Here is a 16,054-nt window from a genome sequence, read left to right as displayed (position 1 = left end):
GCAGCGACTCTGCCTTTGAAATGTGTAGATGAACCCAAAATGTGAAGGCAAATACTATTTAACTGGAAGGGGCATGGTAATATTTTAATTCCTTGTTTTTGGCTTATTGCAGCATTTTCTAACCTAATTTCACAAAATTATAGTAAGAGACCTTAAAAAAAAAACTAGGGACATTTTTTCACAGAAATCTTTYAAAATACCTTTCTTTAGCTTCTGTTCCCATGGAAATTATCATGAAAAAGCAGCAAGTAGCCACTGCTATTGCTAAATTCAGCTGCTCATTTGCATTTCCTTTTCCATGTATGTTAACAAAGAAATGGGCCGTAAGTGCAGTATTTGGTACAGTATTTGTATAATGTAATGTAATATAGTGTAATATTTGGTGCACAGAAGTTCAAAGGCTTGACAGCAATTCCAATGGGACTTGCAGTCTGTTTTTCTCTCTCTTGCCTCTTCAGGGACAGGGCATAAAGTCTGGGCACTTCTGTCCCCAAATCTAGAGTGTTTTAATCAGGCTGTTGAATCCTTCCTAATTTCTGCTCCACAAAGTAGCCATGTAGGGATCCCTGTGGGACGGCTGCATTCCTTACTCATCTTTGTGCTTCGGATGAAAAACAGGATCGGAATTCAGGGCCCTTTTATGTGTCCAAACACAGCGTTAACGAAGGCTGGGCAGAACGTGGCCAGGCTGCCAGGGAGGCCTCCCCACCCAAAGTGCAGAAGTGGGAGCCAAGCAGGTCTCAGGACTCAGGGTACATTAAGAAGAGTGTCTCCAGCAGGTCGAGAGAGGTGATCGTTCCCCTATACACAGCCCTGGTGAGGCCACATCTGCAGACTATGTCCAGTTCTGGGCTCCCCAGTACAAGAGGGATGTGGAGCTGCTGGAGAGAGTCCAGCGCAGGGCTACGAGGATGATCAGGGACCTGGAACATCTGCCCTATGAGCAAAGGCTGAGAGAGCTGGGTCTGTTCAGCCTGGAGAAGAGGAGGCTGAGGGGAGACCTGATCAGTGTCGATAAATACCTCAAGGGAGGGAGGGAGGAGGAGGGCGCGGCCTCTTTTCAGTGGTGACCACTGATGGAACTAGAGGAAACGGTCACAAACTGAAGCACCAAAAGTTCCGCAGGAACTTAAGGAAAAATTTCTTGACAGTGAGGGTGACAGAGCCCTGGAACAGGCTGCCCAGAGAGGTTGTGGAGTCTCCTTCTGTGGAGATCTTTAAAACCCGCTTGGACGCAGCCCTGTGCCACGTGCTCTAGGTGACCCTGCGTGAGCAGAGGGTTGGACGAGGTGACCTCTGAGTCCCTTCTAACCTTAAGCATTCTGTGATTCTGTAATTCCTACCTCTAGAAAGTTTCACAAGGGCCCTCTCTGTGCTGTTGCCAAGTCAGTTGTACTGCAAATCCCAGGACCACTGGTCGTGTTGGACATGAGCTTTTCCCTCCTGGGAAAAGCACTGGCTCTCAGCCACCAGGAGTGTCCAAGGCCAGAGACATATGTTACATTTTTCTAAAAATATTAAAGCTAGACACTAATAAGCTCTCCCTTCTCTCCATTCCCATCCTCTGTTTGGAAATAAATGCTGACCTAGGGGAAGGATGTACATTTCTAGTGAATCTGCAGTTCTGCATCTTTTCAGTATATGAATTATTGCTTGTGTACCTCTGTGTGTAAACTTCCCTGTGTGCAGAAGGACTCACTGCATGAGCAATCCTGTTGCAAGTTTTCAGATGCACAATAGTCCCTGCTGAAGATTTTAAAGCAGAGGTATTAGTCATTTATAGAGAAAAGAAATTGTTTTTCAAGTAGCTTTAATCCCTGAATATTGTCATAATGACTAGAATGACACAAGTTACCTTTAAAATAAGTGTGCTGTCTGCCATACGCCCGCTCTCTTTTCAGCATTTGATAACACAGTATTTTGTTATCACAGCAGGGAGCTAGAGGTTCAATCCCCCTGACTTCAATGGGCTTGTTCCTCCCAGGGGAATAGGGCTAGGCCAGCAGCTAGGAAAAAGGAAAGATTTAGTGCCTTATGTAAGAGCTTTTCGTCAGGACAATTCTGAGAATGACTAATTTGTGCCTTTCTTTTACCATCAGTATTTTCCTTTTAATCACAACCCCAGCTCTAGGAACAAACTCATAACAAATATACGTTGCATGTAATATATAAATGAAGCAATAATACAAGCATATACGCAATCACCGTTATATATTTATGCATATAGGTACACCATGTGCTGATTTCACATATTCATGTGTGTACGTGTCCATTTAGTCCTTACGGAAGCAGACCTGGCTTTCCACTAGGCTGGAGAGCGGTTTTCACGCCTCGGGAGCAGGTTCATTATTTCCTTATTTAACCTTCCCTGAGCATTTCGAGTCAGTCCTGCTCCAGCAGGACCCCGGAGCCGAGGTGCAGGGCTAGGAGGACCTCTCGGYGTGCACAGAAGGAACTAGATGCTCTTGTTTCAGTCACTCTGGGGTCACCTCCATCGAAAGAGTCACATATTTCAGCTCCTGGACAGGAAAGAAAACCCCAAAAGACCTGACGAAGACATTTGCATTGTTTTTTAGTCACCCCTGAGAAGTTTGCACTGTGCTTTGACTGCTTTTTTCCATATTCTGGTTCAGTCCTAGGGCCGAGCCCCTGCTGGGGCGAAGACCTGCAGTGTTCGCGGGGTATCTCGGTGAAGAGCCGCGTCGACTGCCACCCGCAGCCCGGCGCCTCCCAGGAGAGGTGCGAAGCCCGCGGCTGCGTCTGGTGCTCCACCGAGGTGCCGAATGCCCCCTGGTGCTTCTTCCCAGAAGACAGTCCCTACGGCTATTCCCTAAGTGGGAATGCAGAGAAGACGGCTAAAGGCTGGAGGTAAACCTGCCAGGCATCCTGCAACGCTGCATCCTTGCACAGGGACAGGGATGGGGCATCACGGGGTGCATTAGCTTGGGTTGGGACCAACCTGGGTTCCTGTTCCTGGCCTGACAGTAGTTTATTTGGAGACTCTGCACACATTATTTCACCATCCTGTGCCCAACTTGTGAAGGTGAGACCCTTAGGTCTCCCCTTGGGCCAGTATAGCGCCTACATTTGAGCTCGTTAGACCACATTAGCAGTGAGGAAAACAGGCACTTGTACAAGGTGGTTCATCTTATCCTAAGAACTATGTCTTCAACATGCTTGGAGACTTCTGCCTTGGGAGCACCTGTTTCTCCCTTAGCTGTTAGGAGAGCCTAAGCTGACTCTCTTAGATGCAGACATCTTTATTTGGATTTAAACCTGGACAAAATAAATGCTACCACAATCTACTCTTACTTTGCGGAGTGCTCTGATCTCTACTGACGAAGGATCAATAGATAAGAGATAGTGAAAATCATGAATGATTTGGTTGGAATAACCTTATATTTGGGGGTCGATTTGAGGATGAACATATGGCTGTACCCCACTGTGCTCCCAGCTGTGATGTACAGGCCTTCGTACCACAGGACTGTATGGCTGAGGTTGGAAAGGACCTTTGGAGATCATCTAGCCCAATCTCCTGCTCAAGCAGGGTCATCTAGAGTAGGTTGCCCAAGACTGCGTTCAGATTTTAGATATCTCCAAAGACGGAGACTCCTAAATCTCATTAGGCAACCTGTAAACACATTCACAAAAGTAGTTTCTGTAGAAACTTCTGCTGGAGAGAGCAGCCTGCTAGAATCTCAGCAAGCAGAGCCGAGGCTCGTGTTAGCAAAAGGAAGATTATATTCAAAGATTACTTCTCCTGACAAATTAAGGACTTTTTATAGAACTGACGCACAAAACCAGAGTTGCTTCCTCCCCCATTTTGTAGTGTTTATATGTTGGGAGTTGTGGTGGTTGGCGTTAAAAAGTGTTTATCTCACAGGGTAACACTGAACAAACGCCAGACGTTGTCGCTGTTTGGGAATGACATTTCTCCCGTAGTCATAGACGTGGAGTTCCAGACAAGTGACAGACTCAGGTTTAAAGTGAGTATCCAAAAAAAAAAAAAATTAAAATTAAACTATACATCATAAAGTAACAAAAAATCCCTAACTCGTCTTGATCCTTTGATCCTTGATCCCTCCTTGCCTTGTTTTAGATTTATGATCCTAACCACGAGCGATTTGAAGTTCCCCTCCACATTGAATCCCCTTCTGTTGCTGCTGCTGACACTAAATATGACATTGAGTTTGATGATGCTACCTCTCACATCACTATCAAGAGGAAAAGCACCGGCACCGTGCTGTGAGTACAAAATTTATTAACTTTATTTTGCAGAAAGTAAGAATGAAGAGAGAAGCTCTATTTCTCATACATTCTTGCTTGGGTCTGTGGAACGCAGGAAAAAATGATTTTTCCATAAATTGGCTGTGTCATATACATAAATTTATGCCTTGTGCCTTGAAAACATTCATTTTTAATGTAAGTATATGCCTGTGTAATGGGTGAATATGTACATGAATGCAGTCAAGTTGTCCAATAAGACAAATAACTTTGTGGGCAAAGTTTCTCAGAGCAGAGCTTGAGGCGCTGGTAGATTGAACTTGCAGACTGCACCGAAGTGCAATTTTCTGAATATTCTGACATTTTAGTACATCAGAAATTGATCACCAAGTGTCTTGCAAATGATGGTCTGGGAAAGGAAAGCTTACACCCCTGGAGGCCTTAGTCCTCTAACTTCCACTAGTTTCAATGGATTGAAGGCAGTGAATGGGATTTGTGTGTCTAATTTGTCACACTGCGAAAGTACTAGTTTTTTAAGCAGCTGGTCCTGCTTTTTAAGTTAAGTTAATTTTTAAGTTAAGCCTAAGCCCCCCCTTGAAGCAGATGTCAGCAAGTTTTCTAATTTCTCATTTTCTTGCCTTTGGCCAGCACACCTCTTCTGTGTAACTCTGTAGAGCAGAAGATTTGTTTGGACAGAGTAACTCCCTCCGTGCTCGTGGAGGCACCAGGTCCCTTTGGTGACGCTCTGGGTCAGCGCCAGCAGCAGCCTGTGACTGGTGCAGAGATAAATTGGGGTGCTGAGGGTGGCTCTGTGGTATCGTATCCCATGCAGGTGAGGGAGATGGGCAGAATATATAAACGTATGTAAAMGTATACATATGGAGTCGCAGCAGGGCTGCGGTGCACAGGAGTCTGTGGTTGTGTCTGTATCAGCGTCTTAATTCCTGTCAGTGGCTCATTTCCCTTCTCCTGATTAAGCCCAGTTGTTTTGCCTTGGCTCACACCGCGTGAGGCTCCTTCCCCGTGAGGTGCAGGGGCAGCTGTAGCCTCTGCAAAGCACATGCTCAGATTACTGGGGTGTTTTCCTCAAAATATAAAAATATAAACATCCTCCTTGCAAGAAATATATAGATGGCACAACATGTGTGCTTCATGTAAGGGAGTGTGGCCTCTGAAGAGGTCCAAGTCTGCAGATGGAAGCAGCGCCCTGGGCTCTTAATTAGCTGCCCATTCTTTTAAACTACAGTCTTGCAGCATCTCTTTATAGACGTCACAGCCAATTCTGTAAAGTTTTCTTTTTATAGGCTCTTGTAAATGAATGTATTATGCATTACTCAGATAACAAAAATAATTTAATTCCTCTTTAGACTTAACAGCTTTGTGGAAATAGAAGGCTTAAGTTAAAGCCCCCTCCTTTTTTTTTTCTTCTTTGTAGTAAGAGATTTTTATAAGGACTCATTAATTAGAACTGATGGAAGAGGTGAATGCCTAATGAGCACCAGCTCAGTCATAGCAAGCTCCCTTTCACTCTTTCTCACCTGGAACCAAAGCCCAAGAGTTTGGTCTCGAGTATTCAAGACATTCCCTGATTTGGGGTGTCCCAGATAACGGAAGGGGATGAAGCAAAYGTAGGGTTTGATTTGCTGAGCTGCCAAAAGCTGATGAGAGGCAGAGCTGGGTCAGTCCTTGCTGGGGGATTTCCCCAGCAACCGGAGCAGCCGTGTGCTCCCCTCTCCTCACATGGATAGGGCACATCCAGGCGGCTTTCCGAAACTTTGTGCTCTTCCCAAACTTGTGACTCTGGGAGAGGAGAGAGCTGCGAGGGAGAGGAAGGTAGAGGGCACTCTTGGTTAATATCAGTGGCCCAGTTTTCAGTGGCAACGTGCCGCTATTGAGCCTCGCCACCGGGAAAGTGTCCCTTGTGTCAAGGCAGGTAATGGAGTTCTTTTGAAATCCAACCAACTTTAAAAAAAGGAAATTACAGGTGAATATTACACCCAGTTAATGGGTTTTTATCCCACATACGTTGGCAGTGCTGCTACTAAAAGATTCTCATCAGCAGAGAGACATGGCATTTTGCATATAGAAAGGAAAATTATATGTTCCCAGGAAATTTTGTTTCATGTCAAATGGCACAGTGGGTACTTATAGACTGAAGGATCACGTCTCAACAGGGAGCAATTCCTCTCACAACTGAATCATATTTGGAGTGGAGTTCCCTCTGTGAGGAGCAAAAATGCTTCTTTCATTCTTTCCTTGGTCCAGCCCATCAGAGTAAGGACTGTGGGTGCTCAGCAATATCAGAGAACCACAGAGMAGCTGAGGTTAGAAGGTGCTTTCTGCTGCTGCTTTCATGAGCATCCCCTGAGCAGCACAGCCCCTTCCCAATACCCTTTCCAGGTGCATAAGATGTAGCATCCCACACATCACCCATCTCCCAGCTGGCCCAGCCATTTCCTCTTAGGCGTATAGGAAACATCCTCTTTCATTCCAGTGAAATGGTGAGGAGACAGTGTGAGGTATTCCCCTCTTCCTTCCCCTCCATGGGATGGTGCGAATCGGTATGAGGAGAACCAAGGGCACCCAGGGAAGGCTCTGTGGATGTCTTCATCTTTGTGATCTTTGCCCTGTGCTTGTCCCACCCTCTTCTTGTCTCAAAGTCAGCAGCAAAAGCACTAAAACCTGGTTCTCCTCTGAACCCCTCGTGAGCTGTAAATTACTTGTGCAGGGACCCTGACACACCAGGGACTTCACTGAGCTTCACAGGTGGCCACTTTCATGCTCAGAGTGACATGTCTAGACAAGAGAAATGTCCCTGAGAAACAGCCAAGCATTTAACATCTGTGGGGATTTGTCTCGCCTCTTCTAAGATGTCTATGGCTATGGCCTTGCCATCTCAGTGAGCATCTGAATCAATCATTCAGGCATTAATCTTCATATGCACACAAATATTGATCMAAAATAGTAGATGTGGGCAAATGAAGCCTATCTGGGAGGTGCTGCAATTACACTCCCCATACTTGAGTGGATAAAACATAGTGCCTATACAAAACCAGATCCCTGCTCACTGCTGGGCATTTCTGACATCGCTCAGGAAGGGTTTCCTATTGTAAAGCAACTCCAAATACACAGAAATCTATTTTATATGAGGCACTTTATCTCTCACCAGCAGCTTTGCAGTGTTGAATGACCCACTAAAAAAGAAACCTAAAAATCCTCATAATCCCCAGAGTGTTGTCTGTTCTTGCTGGGAGTACTCCGGTGCGACTGATACAATCTGCATGGGAAATAGTCTCAAGCAGAAACCTATTGTGATTTTGGGCAGTTCGCTACAATAGTTGCTTTGAACATGCACATTTTTATTTCTCATTCACCCTTTCCATGGTGCAGCCTCTAGCTGGGGTTCGATAAATGTGCGTTTGTGCTTTAACTTTGTAGCAGTGAGATGGCAGGACATGCAAAGATCACAGCAAAATCATGTTCTGTCCACTTGATATAAAAACACCACATTGGAAAAATTGCAGAGACTGTAGATATTCCTGGAAGTGATTTATAGGCATTTCTCCTACTCGTGTGCAAAGAGCCTTGGTGATATCAGCACTACCTGAGCATCGGCTCAAAGAAGGCAGGATAAAGTCAGAGCTACGTGTAATCACAAAAACCAGAGAGAGGAATGAATTATGCAAGGCAAGAGCCATTAACAGCTGATTGCAAACCTCATGTGGAGCCAGGATCAAGAATAAAAAGCAAAGTCCTACTACATTTCAGCTTGCTCCAAGGCAATCAGGCAGCAGCTACTGCTCTGCCTGCATGGGGTCAGGATTAGATGGGGTTATGCAGGGAAATGATCCAGGCGCCTCCGGGTGCCGGAGCCCATGGAAATGCCGGGGGCGGCTCTTGGCTCTCAGCCTGCCTCCGTGTCTCCGGCCCCGTAATGCATCTTGGCTTCYTCTCATACTCTTCCTCTTACCTCATTCATTCTGATCCGCTTTTGCTTTTCTGCCCCACCTGGTCTTGCCTGATCCAGCCCCATTTCCTTGCCCTTTTCTGCGTTCCCGTTATCTCAGTCATGGCCCAGGCAAGTCCTCCCCTTAGCTGAGAAGAGATCAGATTAGAGGTGTAGGGGAAGGCAGAACTCTATAAAAATTGCCTATAAAAATGCCAGGTGCTTTTCATTTTGCCTGGAACATAACTAAAATCTGACGCTGACTTAAAGCTCCAGGTCTTTGATCTGAACTGTGAGAAACAGGGACTGGGCCATGGCCTTCCACCCTGCAGGTAAAATGTGTGAACCACCAGCTGCTTGGGGAAGTCAGGACAGCAGGGAACATTCCTCATTCCTACARTTCTACAGAAATTCTCATTTTGACAAACTGGCATGATTGGGGGCAAAAAGTTTTGTCGAGGAACTTGCGATCGACTTTAGTTTAATAAATCCTTGCCCACGCTACCTTAGCTGTTCTKGCAGCTTTTGTGGGGCAGTGGCCTGTTGCTGTGCAGGCCCCTGTGCTAATTAAAGCCAAAAAGAAAATAGGGCTGCAATAACCCAGGCGACGGAACAAAACTGAGCAGGCTGAAATGTCTCTGCATCATTTAGTGATGTGCTCGTTGACTGAATGCTGTTTTCCTTTCTGCTCCCACATTAACAACARCAACCGCTCAGAGAGGCAGTAAAAAGTATGTTCCTGCAGCCTTAAAGAAGGTGTAGGTTTCTTCAAGCACRGAGAGTAAAAGGCCCAGAACCGTTTGCTTTAAAGCAGAGATAAATAACACAGACATACTAATTTTGCAGTGTGTAATTACTCTGTGGGACTCATGGCCTCAGGGCAGTACTGACATGGGAAGTTCAGCAGGATGCACATTCATGCATAATAAAAGATAATCTGTACAAAAAATAGTAATTATTTCTGTCTCCATGTCTCWCAACATAAACTAATTCTCTGAAAACAGTCAGAAACTTCCTCTATAAGCAGGTTATTGTCTCTGAGTGACATCTTATGCCACCCTCTACAATATCTGTCATGGGCCATTGCTGGAGACAGGCTGCTGAAGGATGGACTAATGATTTGATTTTCCGCTTTAATATCCGTTCCCCAAGTGACTTTTACTTCCTGATACCATATGAATAATGGGAGGCAGAATATTTTTTCCAGCCCAAATAAATGCTCCATTCTCTCCACTAAAAGTTTGGAATACCTTGCTTGCTATCAGAGTTGGGAAGACATGGAACAAATAACAAAAATCGAATCTTCCCTAATTTACAAAGACCACTGCAGAGTTCAGCTGCCTTTTTTTTATTGACTGTGGTAGTAAGCACAGACGCCACTTACCATGAAGATGTTTTTACATAGGCAAGGCTATTAGAATGATTTATAATGCCATTGTCTTAAACTGCTATTTTGCTGAAAGCACCAGGAGCAAGCTGTGTGCAGCATGGGTGGCTTGAGTTTGCTTCTAGTTTGTGAGAGGCATTATTTTTGTCTTCTCATCATTTATGATTTATGTTACATGGGCAAGAAGTGTTTCAGGTCTATTCCTTACTCAAGGGTTTTTGAGAACAAAAATGAAGCATTAGATATCTAGTGATTTATAGGAGATACCTTGATACCATGACAATGAGTGCAGAAGAAGTAGAAATGTGTCAATAGCTGTAAATACTTCCTACCAATAGTTTTTTAAAATGTTTTGTTTGTTGAAAATCTTTTGGCTGGAGGGTGCTAACTCTCCTTCTTTTTAGATCACCTTAAGAATCAGATAAATATTTGAAAATTCTTGGCATGTCTTTGGCTGGCCAGTGGTGCTTGTGGTTGCTTCAAGGACTGCAGCTAATCGGGCATCCAGTGGCTATGAGAGAATGAAAACATTTTTCAGAAATCTGAGCACTATGGAAAATCACAGACTCCTGGGCTCCTAAGGCTGATAATCTCCCCAAACCCAAGCAGGTTGAGTTAGAGGCACCAAGTATATTTGAGGACCTAAAAATAGGCTGCATTACTGCTCAGTCACTAAAGTSCTCTCCTGCTTTGCATGCAGCCCGCACGTGCAGAGCCGGCCCCTGCACTCTGGAAACAAATGCAGTGTGGCAGAGCTCTGCTGGGAGCCTCAGCCCTGCTTTCCTGACAGCCACGCGAGGTTTCCACCTGCATTTGCAGGCCCCAGTGAACACACAGCGTGTGCCCCTTTGCAGGCCTGCAGCTCCCCAAGGRGCTGGAGACCAAGCCAAGCCGGTGCTAAGGGACCATTTCCTCAGCATGAACAAGAGAGAGAAACATGCTCTTACTTTGAAGTAATGGGCTCGTTTCTCTTGGGTATGCTGCAAAAAATAAAGTGGCCCAACGTAAGATAATGTTAAATGTACAAATAATGCATTATGCATGTCTTCAAACAATGCATTGTGTGCTCCCCCCAAGTCTTCTGATCCTGGAGGCTTTGTGAGGCCTCTCAGCATGTGCCAGCAGCTGTCTGTGCACAGCAGGCAGGTTAGGGCTCTGCACCATCTGCATCTGTACTGTGCTCTACAAGCAGCAGAGCTACTCTCTCCAGAAAACCGAAGCAGGGAGAAGTTCTTCAACCAGGTAAACTGTCACGTTCAGCTCGTGTTGCAAAGGATGGATGACTGCACTTCTGCAAACTGTATTATATTGCCTTTTAGTCATCCTTCCCCATCACCATGAACACATTAGTCATAAATTACTCCTTCAGCATGAACTAGCTGTTTTATCTGTCTGCTTGCCCATCTTCTTCAACTGCTGCTTCACTGTTCGTTGGTTCTGGTGACCTGAGGGATGCTTGATGGGTGTTGAATAGRTCTCAGTTCACTTACYGGCCAGAAAAGTTAATACTTACACAGTTCTTTTCATTCCTGAGTCATTCTTTTTTTTTTTTTTTTTTTTTTTTTCCTGATAATAGGTTAATAATAGAGAGGATTCCTCTTTTGTATAATTAAGTGTTTGAAAGGAAGCACTACATTTTATCAATCAGACTTACAGGACAAGCAGCAGCTCACTATTAGCCTGGGAAGGGGAAGTTCACAGCAGCCCAGGCAGGAATATCAGGGGTCCAGTTTAATTTTCTACAGGCAGGTGTATCTGCTACAGAGGCACTGAAGGGTTAATATTTTCAAAAGTGAGCAGAGTGCAGCTATTCTGGTGCAAAAGAAAGGGCTCTSTTATTTACCCACTCTTCCACATGTATCTTCTGGTAGGGACTTAATCTTTTGTAGTGGACAACCTCTTTTCAACAAATCTTTTCAGATTTGTCTGTTGTCCCTCTGCACTGTTACAATTCCTAAGACTGCTGGAGGAGAACCATGCAAATGCCTGTGCATGGAGCATCATTTTTTGTTCCCTCCTGTTTTGTTACTTCTACCAGCCTTAAACCAGCAGGAGAGGAGGTGGGAGAAATATAACATTTCCTTTTATTGTYTCCTGGTGTTTGAGAAATGACAAACATTTGGTTTTTGTTTAAATGATCGCTTCTCCCCAACATAACCCAAACAAATATTGTGATGTTTTGAAACAACATACAGATTACCACAATGCAGCCTCCTGAGAGAGGAGGCAAGTGGAAAGGTGCTAGGGGAGAGCTTGTCTCTGCTACAGGATCTAGAAGATAAAAATGGTGACTACAAAAAAAAAAAGTGTCATTGCTTGCTCTTGTGACAGTTTTATGTTGTAGYCAATGCTCTATTTAGCCTATGGCCATTCCAGCCTCCAAGAAGATGCTGTTGATGTAAAGTGGGGCTTTGCAGCATGGTGAGGAGCGTGGTGCCATTGGGAATGGCAGCCCTGGACACCATTCAGGTGACCCGACATGGAAGTTCRGTGTGTGTCAGTGATATACGGGGGATGATCGAGGTATAAAACAGCATCTCCACTGTTTAAAGACCTGGTGTGGCGGGGACTGTGCTGCTGGGACTGCAGTTTCTGCCACCCCAGCCACTCTCCTGGGCAAGGAATGGACAGGCTTAGTAGCACTTGGAATACCATAGCAACACGGATAGCTCTCACGATGGGAAATGCCCGTGCCGAGACGTGGCTACCCAGACGTATAGAGCCTCACGTCTCCGATCAGGCATCGTGGAGAGTGCTCAATGAGTTAGGACAGCTATTTAAGCTCTTCCCAAAGCRTTTCCCCTGTGGCATCCTTTGCTTTTTACGTAAGCCGCGGTCCGCTCGGAGCAGTGGCCGTGCTGCCCCGGCACGGAGCCGGGCTGCTGAGCGTGACTGCGCTCCTGGCCCCAGAGCCTGTCCCTCYGCCTCGCGCGGAAAGGCCTCCGCTTGCCACGGGCTGCATCCGCTTCCCAGGGACACGCCGTGCACATTAACCTTCCTGTTAGGAGACAACCTCGCTCAGGACCGCGTGTAGGTGGAGGAGATGATGGAAAGGAAGGAAAGTTGCTGCTGGCAAGCAACCAATTCAACAGTTAGTTAAATACAAATCCTTTCCCCTGCCCCCCCCCCCTTTTTATTCCTGCTTGCGAAAAAGGCCACTTTATTTTTTCTTTTTTTTCCCCTACATGCATAGACCCTCTATGTGTGAATGACCGCTGGTGTCATTCTAGGGTACATAGCTTGCTTGACAGTGCTGGTGGCAACCAGAGGCCCAAGGGATGCTCCTCTTCCACCACTGGTACCACCCAGCTCCGCTTCTCTGATTTTCCAGTCAATTTGATCAACCATTTAATTTTTCCAAAATCATTGACAAAATGTCATTAAAAGAAGAATTAAGCCACTTCTCCACTCTGTGGCTTTGGCTCATTTATTTTAATTAGCTGTAACAAATTCACGGTTAAACAAGGCTCGAGAGGGTGCTATCTAAATGTGGTACTCATGGCCTACATAGTACCATTAGTGAAACGCTTCTCCACAGCTTGACTATGTTCCTCCCCATCTAGCTTGCAGCTCATTATAGCACTAGAGATAGGAAACAGAATGTAACACCTAATTAAAATGTGAGCCTGTGTCCACAGATGATTCAAGAGAAATAAAGGCATTCATTYGGCTGGGAAGAGAAGCAAGAGAAGAGCCATCACAATAAAAACACCTCACTCAAGCAGTCTGGAGGAATTTGTCACTCTGCTGTGCTAAGCACCTCCATAAAGTCAGGGGCAACAAGAGTATTTAGGTCCTGATGCAGCAAAGTGTTAAATGTAAAAACTGATAACCACTAAGTATCTGTTGTTCTCATTTAGCATTCTGAACCCCACTGCGTAATAACAATCCTCAGCCCACCCCGTTGGTTGTCATAGAAATAGCACAAGCAACCACTTATTTTGGTAATAAGATTATAGATAGTGTCTTCTCTTATTTTAGTTGTTCTTTTTAAAAATATACTGATGTGTTTGATTTTGTAAGTAGATGAGATGTCTGTTGCCATTGCAAGATGAAATTAATGAGTGTTTGGTTAAGTACCTTAGATACATGAATTCCTCTTCACATTGAATGTTTTATGTTTTTACCATCTCAAATACCAAAAAAAGTCAAAGTGTACAGAGATGAGCTTAAATACTAAACATAAGGAAAATAATTATCTCTCATCTCTTTGTCATAGGTGGGATGCATCCCTGAATGATCTGATTTTTTCCAACCAGTATCTACAGATTACAACTACAGTGCCATCCACCTCAGTGTACGGGTTTGGTGAACACGAGCACCCATCCTTCAAACACAGCATGAACTTTGCTACTTATGGCATGTTTAGCAGGGATCAGTCGCCAACGGTAATAAAATTAATGCAACATTTTTTTCCTAAACTTGCATCGTAAAAAGGAAGTGGTAGACTATAGCTTTGCCAAGGGAAGCTCTCTGTATGATAACACTGCTGATGGGAATTGATGGCAGAGAGTGAAAAATGTGCTTTGTCTCATGTTTTGTAGGTGTCATATGTTTTAATTAAATGGCAAAATTGYGAGTCATTCTGAGGTGACTTTGAGACTTTTCATCAGAAACCTTTTTATAATGCAGTTAGTTGTCAGGGAAGTATACTGTGTTTGTCAAGAGTCTGGTTCAGAAAGACACTTAATTCCATGCTTGGGTCAATCTCTGTTCACGCAGACAAACTGAACTTCAGCAGGGCTCACTCTTGGATGAGATATTTGACTAAAGTTGAGTCAATTTGATGATTTTATTTTAACTAGCAAAGCATTTCTTACCTATGTAACTTCGGAGGGTTTCACAGAGCGTGGAAGGTTTAAACAAGAAAGAACAGTAAGCAACACTGTGTGACGCAGAAAAAAAATATTTTTTGTTCTATCAATTTAACTGGTTTAGGTGAAAAAAAAAAACCAGTTTTTCAAAGTAAGTCTTTTTACCTATAAATGAAATTATTTCCTTGTCTTTGCATGTGTATACAACTGAAAAATCTATGAAAAACTGCAAAACACAACCCTACCTAATGTCTTCTTTATGTTTCAGACATTTGCTAATCTTTATGGGGTTCACCCTTTCTATATGTGCGTAGAGACTGACTCCAATGCCCATGGTGTTCTCCTGCTGAACTCCAATGCACAAGGTAAGAAGATATGTGGATATGTGAACTACATACACATACAAAGATGCTAAGTCAGTAAATATAAATAACTATTTTACTGATTGCTTTCTACCTGTGATACAAATAAGACTGACTGTTGCATAAGTCTCTAGGAATTGCTATAATATTTTTAAGGAGATTTCATTAGAATGACTGTTAAAGAAGATAAGGTATTTTCAATGAAAATGTATTATATTTTTTGAAAATGGATGCACATACAGGGAGAGAAAAAGGTGGAAGAAATTTCCTCTGGGATCAGCATAACTGAAACAAATCAATTTAGGTTAGTCCTATATTCTGTCTGTGGAGAATAGTTTTGCACGTTGCCATGGTCACCCTACTGTATTAATCTGGTGGTTCAATTTGWGGGAAGGGGAATCTTCACTCCGTCTTCAAAGCCAGTTTCCCCTGGCAGGCAGTGACTTCCAATGAAAAGACTAAAATAGCAGAGTTAATGTGTACTGAGAACCTTGCTTTCCCTTTCAGATGTTTCTCTGAGTCCAAATCCATCCCTAACTTTCCGCACTATTGGAGGCATCCTGGACTTCTATATGTTCCTTGGGCCCACGCCTGAAAACGTAATCCAGCAGTACACTGAGGTTAGTGGTGRGGTTATATGTGTATCTCATCTGGAGTGGCATCTTGTAACGAGCTCCCGTTGGGAACTGCTAATGTTATCTGAGAGGTCAACCAGATCTTCATCCCTTGGACTTTGCTCAAAGCTGCACATGGTCATGTGGCGAGGCAAGTGGGGACGAACAGCCAAAAAACTGTGTAAGCGGTARGAGGAAAACTAAGGAAAGCATAGACCCATTAAGGGGAAGAAAAGAAAGGAACAAAGTACACAAAAAGACTGAAATGCCCTTTTTAAAAAGTCCCCTCCCAAATGTTCAAAGGTGTGCAGATACTTAAATCACTTTAGCGAGGAGATAACAACACCGTTATTGTGGAGAGAGAGGTGACTGCTTGGTCTCTGTGCCTACTGGGAAGAGAGCACTGACTTAGTATGAGGAAGGCGAAAATTCCGTGTTAGGCTGAATCCTTTCCCACTGCAAGAGGAACTGAGCACTGGAGCAGCCTATTCCAGAGCCTGCTGAGCAGCCACTGTCAGAATTTTTCAATAACAAGTTAGATGTCTGCCAGAAATCATCTATATTTACCTGAGAACTAGAGCTTTATCTAGTGAATATCCTGAGAGGCTTTTGAACCCTTCCTTTCATTGCCATAATCATACTATTACATCTACAGCTACTCTATGATTCTAATTGAGTAGTATTTTAGCAGTATTTTGGGAAAGAGA

At 44.2% G+C, this 16,054-nt stretch overlaps 1 protein-coding gene and 1 long non-coding RNA gene across 2 annotated transcripts in view; both read left to right on the top strand.

Moving 5' to 3' along the window:
* Positions 1–3,953: 3,953 nt before the first annotated feature.
* LOC112953362 lies at positions 3,954–4,136 on the top strand. Its single transcript, XR_003250564.1, has 2 exons — positions 3,954–3,986; positions 4,100–4,136. It is a non-coding gene; the product is annotated as an uncharacterized LOC112953362 (long non-coding RNA).
* Positions 4,137–4,177: 41 nt separating this feature from the next.
* The window catches only part of LOC112953327 (sucrase-isomaltase, intestinal-like), a gene marked incomplete at its 5' end in the record, with an annotated part of 37,250 nt that continues 25,373 nt past the window's right edge, over positions 4,178–16,054 (top strand). The window contains 4 exons of the mRNA XM_026046359.1: positions 4,178–4,245; positions 13,777–13,945; positions 14,640–14,736; positions 15,241–15,353. Of these exons, the coding sequence (XP_025902144.1) occupies positions 4,178–4,245; positions 13,777–13,945; positions 14,640–14,736; positions 15,241–15,353 (447 nt within the window). The remainder of the gene's footprint in view (positions 4,246–13,776; positions 13,946–14,639; positions 14,737–15,240; positions 15,354–16,054) is intronic.

Source organism: Nothoprocta perdicaria, unplaced genomic scaffold, assembly GCF_003342845.1.
Source record: "Nothoprocta perdicaria isolate Ctin4 unplaced genomic scaffold, notPer1 scaffold_44, whole genome shotgun sequence".
Classification (NCBI taxonomy): domain Eukaryota; kingdom Metazoa; phylum Chordata; class Aves; order Tinamiformes; family Tinamidae; genus Nothoprocta; species Nothoprocta perdicaria.
The sequence above is the reverse complement of the archived record's forward strand: the minus strand, read 5'-3'. Positions and strand labels throughout refer to the sequence as shown.